Genomic DNA, 9336 nt, shown 5'->3' with positions numbered 1-9336 from the left:
AAAAAGTAGGAAGAAGAGGCACAGACAGAGGCAGGAATGGAAGTAGAGCTTACCGTGCATAATAACCCATGCATATCAGCGAGCCAGAGCTGAGCTGTACTGTACAGGATGTACAGTGCTGTGTATTTATTTCGGTCACGCATTTAAAGCAACCACAAGCCTTCATTACCTAATGATGACAGATAATGGTAACAAGAATAAATTAAAGGCTTCCTGTCTTTTCCATTTTGATCAGGGCTGTTGTTGTTGACTGTGGTTTTATATGCCGGACCCTCAGGACTCACAGACTCAATCTCATGCAGCCAGCTTTGTTCCTGGCTCTACTGAAGCAGAAAAGGTGGACTCTTACTGGAAATCTCCAGGCTTTTCTCCTTGCGATGGTCTCCTCCTTCCTCTGTGTTCAATTTCACTCCACTTGACTAACACATTTCTAGACATTTACAGTAAGAAATTAGCAAATCAAGCAGCAGTGACATCTTAGACGGCTGTTTAAAACTCCCTTTTCTCTCCCAGCTCTATTGATTGCAGTGTAAAATACACAGGACACACTCCTCAAGATTCTATTACAATCTGTTTCATCATGTATAATTTCAACAGATTGGATGATTTCTTCTTCCTCTTTTAAAAAAGAAAGAAAACCTATTTTGTATAATTCTACCTCAAGTGTCAAATTATCCTGCCTGACAAAGAAAAAAATATCTTAAAATGACTGGTGCACTTAACTTGAAAATGTTTTCATTTTGACACCATCTGCACTTACAATATGAATAACGGCGTGCTCCCCCCTCCCACACACACACACACACATCTCTATCAGAAATTTCTTGTTATTGCCACTTAACAGTAACTTTATGGACAAACGAGAAGCTACTGCATCATCCAGTTCCCCTTTTCTTTTTCTTTTCTTGACAACTACACCTCTCTATAACCGTCTGCACAAAGATCCTTTCCTAATCGAGCACTAAAGAATAATAAAAAAAAAAAAACAGATAGCATAGCAAAAAATGATGGAGGATCTGTAAACCTGGTACCTATTTTCTTGTCATCATGATGCATGCAGAGGCAGCTGCAAACATCCATCCATCCATCCCTGATCCATTCATCCAAAAGCTATGCCTGCTTTACCCTGGGAAGGGATGGAGTTTATCCCAGGTGGCCAGAGGATAAACTTGTCAACATACTGTAGTCCATCTTTAAATTATTGTTGTTTTTAAAGCAATAAAAATATCATTACAGTATAGGTGACTTCTTAATAATAAAAATAATTGTCTAACTGTAACTGCCACCCATGGTAACTTTGCTTTTATCCATATTAAGCACTTTGCAGTGATTAATATGGCCTTTATCAACGTTAAAGAACCAGCCAACATCTTATGACCACACTAATGGTCCAAATAAACTTCTATTCATTTCTGAGTGGAACAGTGAAGGTAACCTGATAGGATGAGCCACAAAAACTGCATCTTACATTACGATTAGGCTCAATCTTGTTAGACAGGGCCTTGTGCTTCTTCTGGTGTTTTTTTCCTTGTCTTTCCACCCAATCAGCTGCAGTGCATTTATCTGCAGAGCCTCCTAAAAAACATCTGCTACAGAGCAAAATATGGGGGTACTAAGAGGAGTTTTGAAGTCCATCCATCCATTTTCTTGACTGCTTATTCATTTCAGGATTGCAGGGAGTTTTGAATGGGATATCTGACGTATGTGAAAAGATAATGGACACAAGCTTTGTGCGTGAGCAGTGTATCAGCAGATGGTGGTTACTGTAATCCACTTGTGTGAAAGAATGAGGCATCATTTCCTTAGAGTCTGTTTGGGTCTATGTCTCTTTTCTATCTTTTGGATCAAACACTCTTTTTACCTCCTCTGTTACTCTCAATAAGCCACTGAAATCTTGGCAACATCACGGCAGATGTAAATACTGCTAAAGTAAGTCATGTGGTCATTTTTGTGCATCCACTACTCTTTAGATTGCGCTGTCCAAACACAGTTTCCTTCTCTTGATGTGTTGCTCTCCGTTTTGTGGAGTGGTCAGGTTGCAATCCTGTCTAGACGACTTCAGCTGTGATTTTGTTACACGAGTAACAGATTAAAACTATTGTTGGTGATCTGAATATCACACATTGTTAATAACACAGTTTGTGTAGCTGTTAGTAGATGTGTGGATATTTGTAAATGCTTATTAAAGCTTCTCTTCTGTTATTAGTGTATAAACACCAAATAAATGAATGAACGGGTAACCAAATTTCACTTTATGTAATACTATTAACATGTTCGTATACCTCGAAAGTGAGAAACTCAGTGTTAACTTACTGAGATGCTCGCACTATGAATCAAAAGACATTGATAAATTAATAAACTAAATTTCAAAATATCCTTATATCAGTTTATAGCTCAGATACACTGAATTAAAAGTCATCTGACATACATTTAATAACATATATTTAACTATGGTTGTGTTCAATATATGCCATTCCGTTAAGATCAACACGGTGTAATGCATCAGATGTTGCTGCATAAAAAGCAGATGGAAAACAATTTAATTATCAATACCCCTAATGGCCTTAGATTATGAAATAAGCTCATTTTACAAGACAGAAAAAGCTGATATTTTCAAGTAAATATGCTAAATTGACTTTTATGAGCTTGTGTGAGGCTCTCTGACCTCTGTGGCATTTACTGTATTGTCCTACTAGGCAATTTCCAGCCATCTGGTACTCCAGGCAAGTTCAAGTAAATGTTAAGATGTACTGTATTTGCAACTATTATCTGCTAGCCTGTCTCGCAGCACATAATTCCTCTCCGTGCTCCCTCATGACAATAATTTAAAAAACAAAATATGAACATGAGATGGTGAAACGTGGAACTGAAATGGATTCTGCCATTTGAAAGAGTGACGAACAACATCTCTGTTAATTCACATACATCATACACTACAGCAGCGGCAGATGTGTAGGGGCATAATTACACACAATAACTGCAGTTATTTATTATTCAAAGTCAGCAGTGTAAACATGTTCATAGACCCCTCAGCCTAGCACTCCCTACCCCAACCTCCTGCTGTTGTTGTTGCTGCCGCCGCTTCAGCTGCCGTTGTTCCCGCTGCTTTGTCTTGTTGCTCCATTCGCCATTCCTGCTTCCTTTCACCCTCAGCTTGTTCTACCTTTCTCCCACTCCCCCCCACTTTCTCTCCAATTCATTGTGAAGCCAGATGTTATTTTACAGCATGAGCGCAGACGAAATATTAAAAAAAAGACTGGAAGTTGGGAAACTTCTCATCATGGAGGGAAAATGTAGAAGTTTAGCGACACAATGGAGAATTTTGTCTGTTTTTAAACCAGAGAACAGAAGCAGCCTTTAATTTTAAGAAATGCAGCAGCAGGTGGGGAGGGGGGGATAAAATAAATAAATTTAAAAAAAAAAAAACGTCCTTGAAGATCCCACTGAATTCCTGATGCATTATTGACCTCTAGTGGACGACGTTTATATGAGGAATAAATTGTGTGAACAGCAGCAGTGTTAACCACATTAATTATATGACACTTGACCAGATCAGTGTTTATCAAGTGACTCCAACATGGACTCAATTAACTGCAGAGGACCATCATCTCCACTGATAAGAACCTTAGATTAAATTCACCCATTTCCATCGGATTGGTACAGAGATAAACAGCGACTGGAAATCCAGCCAATAAGCCTTCAGCTCTAAGGCTGAATGCTCCCCATGTGTTATATTATACAAATGGAAAGCCATAAGCAAACCATGTGCAAATTATGCAAGTATTCAAAATTATAACCATTTCATCCTTCAGTTGATGACTTACTTTGAATCTATATGTAAAATCTGCAGCCAGTCAAAAATCCAGCACTCATCCACACCTGCTTCATGCCCTGGAGGACGGGGCTGTGGCCCCCACACACCCTCTAGCAGATTATTACATGAAGGAACCTTTTAAAAAACAAAAAACAAGCGCGTCCATGCTCACAGGTGTACACACGGGTGATCACACCCACAAACTACACCCTTTTTGGCTCCTACCTCAAAGCACACTGTGTTCTGTTGATCTTATGTGCTGCACAATAATGTTTAACATTTAGTATTTACTGTCATATTCCCATATATCATTGTGATGTTGTTTATTCTATTACTCTTGTTCTCTTCTGCTTGCTTTCTTTTTTCTTTCTCAGCAGGTGATCCAGGTGATTGATATATGCATTTTTTTTCTCTGCCCGTTCTGTTGTTTTTTGTCTTTTGCCCTTCTCCCCCGTCCCTCTTCTCAGCTGTTTCTCTTTCCCTCTTTCTTTCTCCCCTTCTTTCCCCCAGTCAAGTCTGTCCCGTATTCAGTAAGTGAAAATAAAATAAACAATAAAAGGTGAATCAAATGGACCATTACGGCAAGGCTGGGATGGTCAGTTTGGTAAAGTAAATCCGTTGGGCATCTTTCTTTGCCTTTAGACAACAATTCTGAGGGCAAAAGAGCCAAACGGGACAGGCCAAAAAAAAAAAAAAAAAAAAAAAAATCCAGCACTCACATTAAGAAAACCGAGTACAGCAAAGAGATTTTTATTCTGACAAAGGTGTGAAAGAGCTTTTCTTGTTCCCATTTTGCAGCAGACTTGAAATTCAGTATAAACGATCATCAAGCACCTTCACTTCTTCTCTATTGGAGCGTCATCCCTCACCACTGGGAATATTTCTATTTCCTTGATGATCCGTTTAGCAATAGTCTCATTGTTTGCTGAAATCATCCTCCGAGACATTAGATCGAATGGTTCCCCTATATTGTCAAAACAAAGCCTTTATTGAGAAGGACTCCTGCAGTCAGTGTTTTCAACAAGTAACATATTGCTTTTTTAATGATATTCATTAACACTCATTTCCAAGCACATATGCTTCATAACCAGCTGTTTGAGAAGATTTTTAGAAATCATACAAACCATCAACATCCAGGAGGATTCCTCCAGCTTCTTTGACTATAACTGCACCAGCGGCAATATCCCAGCAGTGGATCCCGATCTCAAAGAGAGCCTCAACTGCCCCGGTCGCCACAAGACACATGTTTGTAGCAGCTGTTCCTGACCCACGTAGCCTGTCAGGACAAAAAAAAAAAATCAAAGGGATACTGGGAATTGCAGTAGCAGTGAGGAAAACATACCACCGGTCAACAACAGCAACTTTGCTGCCAAGTTCAACACTGAGTGACACATGACTCTTCATTTTAAATATGATGAAGCCAAAGTTATGTGGAACAATCCATCATGGTACTTTATATATTTACAGATAAAAAGGGGAAATGCAGGTTTTGTTGCTCTAAAGCAGTTTCATCATCTACCTTGAGTTTGAACTTATTGCATCATTTTAACACATTAAATGTTTTGGTTTCACCCTCTTTACTGTTGGTGTTCCTTGGCATACAGTATGCCTTTCACCACCCTTTACCTTCACTAGCTAGTTAGGAATTTTAAAGTTACTTTGTAAGGTTTAGATAAAGATGGGACTTTGGCTGAAAACACTCCTTTAAAAATCATCCTGTTTAACCTCTGCGATTAAAGCTGAGTCTACAGGTCCTTTACAAACCTCCATATGGGACTTGTCTCACTATTGCTTCATGGCACAGACTTAAAGGACACCTTGTTTATGCGAGATGCCAGCTGCTTAGACAAAAACTAGACTATTTGACACCTAATCAGAGCAGGCTGTATTGATCTGCATACAACAGGCAATACGCCTGTTCCTTTGACAGCAATTTATGCATTTCCCTGTCATGTTGAATATACATAGATTTAAAAAATAAAATAAAATAAAAAATTCAGGCAATTTTGTTGAGTTGTGGCTGCAAAAATCCCTGTGGAAATGACTTTTGACTGCAATGCACAGTATAGCGTTTCAATCCAGGCCCACTTACCCATGCACTGGGATGCAGAGGTTCTTTTGCATTGTGGAGAAGATCTTTGTCACTTTTTCTGGGCTTCTATCAGTTCCATGTTCAGAGATGATTATTGACTGGTTAATGTCTGCAATGAGAGCAAGTCTAACATTCTTAGTATGCAACAGTAGATATACACCTTATTACTAGATTCAGAAGTTTCAGAAAGTGGTACATTGGGAATATTGATAAATCTGGACACAAATGTTCATTTCAAAATGTTGTTCTTAAATCAGGGCACATTTCGTCTTAATTAGAAATTGACCAGTTCTGCTACTTTTGCAGTACATATTAGAATTTGGGGTTTGTTTGTTTGTTTTTTAAAAGCATCTGATTTGGTATTCAAATCAAAACAGGGATACATGAATTTGTATCTCATTTTCATCACCAGTTCGTTCAAAATCATTAAAACAGTGTCCTTAAAACTCATTAATATGCATCAAATTATTCAGTGTTTGAGAAGTCTGTCAACTGTGTCACCCTCGGACAAAACCCCGATAGCTCAGCAACACTCGTCCCCAAAGTGACACAAACACCAAATGTCAATTCCATTAGTAATGTAGCAAGTAATACAAAAAAAAAAGTTTAAGTAAAAATAAATAAATAAGTTGGGGAACGGTTCTAAAGGAATCTTGGATAAGGATGTTAAATCACTCCAGAGTATAATGCAGATTTATGTTTAATTAGTCATCCTTGATAATACCGATGCACAATCCTTTATCAAGCTCAAATTTCCTATTTTCCAAATCAGTTCGATAAAACATTAAAAGTACTGGTAAATAGACTCAAATTTGCTCATGTAGGCAATTTTGTTGGACAATTTTTTAATAAAGAAGGGGGATAAGATTTTACTGGAGAAGTCCATCATGTTACTGCACAACAGGGGTTTAATACGGTGTCCATTTGCCAGTTTTTACATAACAGACTAAACCGTGTGTCATGAGGACATTGTACCTTTCACATCAGACACCTGAATGGGTTCGTCATCACAGAAAGCTCCCTTCCCCCGTCGTGCTTTGTACATCTTGTCCTCCAAGCAGCTGTATACCACACCAAACTCCAACTGAAACAGATTTCATTTTTAAGATTGACTAATCCAGAGATCTGTGCGCATTTTCTCTAATATAGTAGCTTCATTTGACATACCTCCTTATTGACAGCAAATGCAATAGAGACAGCCACAAATGGGAATCTGCAAGCAGTTTCATGTGTATTGCATTAGTTAGTCAGAAAAGCTTAAATAGACACTCTTATCAAAAGTTGTTTGAGCCTAGAAAGTTATATGCATCTTTCCTTACATCACTTAAAAAGCTTACCCATGTACAAAGTTTGTGGTGCTGTCCACTGGGTCTATGATCCATGTAGGTTTGTCAGTCAAGATACATGGCTCGCCTTTGGCAACTGACTCCTCCCCAATGAAACTGCAGAACGAAGCAGCAGTGGATCAGTGAGGAATACCCACATACAACAACAGATATATATAGAAATAGGGGATGGTGGGTATGCATGACTCACCAGTGCGTGCCTTCTCCGAATTCCTCTTTAAGAGACCCGATGATGATTTTCTCAACCCTCTCATCAGTCTTGGTGACGAGGTCCACAGTGGAGCTCTTTGTCATGACTCTGATTTCACTCTCTCCAGCTTTCCTAATTTCCTGATTAAATTAAATTTTGGCACATTGTCAATCCACCTTAAATTGTTTTTTTAAAGAATGCCCATTTCAGCTTTTTAAACATTAGTAGTGTAATGTTTAATGCTGTGTGTACACTTGAAGTTAGTCACCAGACAACAAATGGGTGTTCAAGACATACCGCTCCAGCTTTTCTTGCCACTGCAACAGCAAAGTCATATGCCTTCTGCCATGGATCTTCCATTTTGCTTTTATATGGAGGCTTGCTTAGGAGAGTTTGAAAAAGAAAACCAGCCTGTAAAATTGTTACAGCCAAAAAACATTAGAGCATCCACAAGGCAGAGCTAAACAATGCAACAAATGTCCAAGTTATTTTGTCCATCCTCATGGGCATTCACAAAGAATGTGTCACTATCAGAGTAACGCGTTACTGTAATCCAATTACTTTTTTCAAGTAATGAGTAAAGTAAGGGATTACTATTGCAAAAACGGTAATTAGATTACCGTTACTTTCCCGTAGGAACGCTGCGTTACTGCGTTACTAAAACCCTGATTTTTTTTTTTTTGCGAGAATGTCTCATGACAGTGACATAAGCAAGTGCGATGTTCGTGACAACAGCTGTGTGCAGATCAACAATGGATCATATATCGAGTGCGGGAGAGAGCATGAGCGTGCAGCGTTTAAAGCGTGGAAGTACTGACCTTACTTTGAGTTTGATTCCATAAAAAGTGACAAAAACATTAGTGTCCGTTGTGCGTGGAAAGAAAACGTCTTTTTACAGCGAAAAAAACCCCTAAACTTCCAAGCAAGCACCGAGTGCGCTATGACGTAATGGGAAACTCACAGAGAAACTGCGGATTCTTCAACTGACCGCTGCGGCACACCTGCACCAGGGTAAACCTCCGCCTACCGCAGTCCTGCTTTACAGGTGAAGATAGAGCAACAGGACCGCTGAGTCTTTGACTTTATTTATTTTCTGCTGTGTTTTACTTGCATCTATTTGAAAGACTGAGTGTAAACACAAAAAAATATTTTATTTTATGTTCTGGAATTAAAAGATTAAAACTAATAAAACAAGTTTTAAAAAAAGACTTTTCCATTTGATTACATTTTGTATGATGGATTATGCAGAAAAAGTAGAATTGGGCTGAAAGATCTATCGCTTTATCACCTATTCAGGTTGTAAATCGTGTTTTTAAAAAGTAACTAAGTAACTAAGTAATTAATTACTTTTAAAAATAAGTAATCAGTAAAGTAACGGGATTACTTTTTTGGGGAAGTAATCGGTAATTAGTTACTGATTACTTTTTTCAAGTAACTTGACCAACACTGGTCACTATACTTAAAGATGATGTTTCAAGTCTCTCTAAAACTTCCAACTTTGCAAAACATTTAAAATGCACATAACCAAAATACAAAAGACACAAAAATTGGAGGTACATATATTCAGAGCGTTGCTATGAAATGTTTAAAGCACAATATCTGAACTGGGAGTTCACACACTTAAGCAAACCACTCTTTTCAAATAACTCCTTTAATTTGTGTTTCAATAACCAGTTACCACCTTTCTGCTGGAGGTGCCTGCTGAATTGTGTTAGAAGGATCAAAGCTGCATTACATCAGCTGCAGCTTAAAGGGTGCTGATTGCCAATTGGACTGCACCATGTTCCTCTGGCATTATGTGGAGAGGAAACACTTTCAAATTTGACAGTAGAGACTTTAATCACAACATCAATTTATTTTCATGTAATACTAGGGAGCAGGATACTGACAGGTT

At 38.4% G+C, this 9336-nt stretch overlaps 1 protein-coding gene across 1 annotated transcript; it reads right to left on the bottom strand.

The window, feature by feature from the left end:
- Positions 1–4650: 4650 nt before the first annotated feature.
- Positions 4651–7805, bottom strand: LOC146625462 (inositol monophosphatase 1-like). Its single transcript, XM_085362100.1, has 8 exons — positions 7740–7805; positions 7443–7582; positions 7244–7348; positions 7074–7119; positions 6882–6990; positions 5907–6015; positions 4939–5090; positions 4651–4778 (listed from the first exon to the last, which is right to left on the bottom strand). Exons 1-8 carry the CDS (start codon positions 7800–7802, stop codon positions 4651–4653), a joined length of 852 nt encoding a protein of 283 aa, XP_085218226.1. The 5' UTR covers positions 7803–7805.
- Between the last annotated feature and the right edge of the window lie 1531 nt (positions 7806–9336).

The sequence above is a fragment of the Diplotaxodon limnothrissa genome, linkage group LG9 (genome assembly GCF_057381915.1).
Source record: "Diplotaxodon limnothrissa isolate DT_005_m linkage group LG9, D_limnothrissa_male_GT1.1, whole genome shotgun sequence".
Classification (NCBI taxonomy): domain Eukaryota; kingdom Metazoa; phylum Chordata; class Actinopteri; order Cichliformes; family Cichlidae; genus Diplotaxodon; species Diplotaxodon limnothrissa.
This window is presented reverse-complemented; position numbering and strand designations above follow the sequence as displayed.

Excerpts from the sequence above, each read along its gene's own strand:
- LOC146625462 (XM_085362100.1), bottom strand. The coding sequence starts at position 7,802 with ATGGAAGATCCATGGCAGAAGGCATATGACTTTGCTGTTGCAGTGGCA. Across the intron at positions 7,583-7,739 it reads TGGCAAGAAAAGCTGGAGCG|GAAATTAGGAAAGCTGGAGA; the intron begins GTATGTCTTGAA and ends TAATTTAATCAG. Across the intron at positions 6,016-6,881 it reads TCAGGTGTCTGATGTGAAAG|ACATTAACCAGTCAATAATC; the intron begins GTACAATGTCCT and ends CTCTCATTGCAG.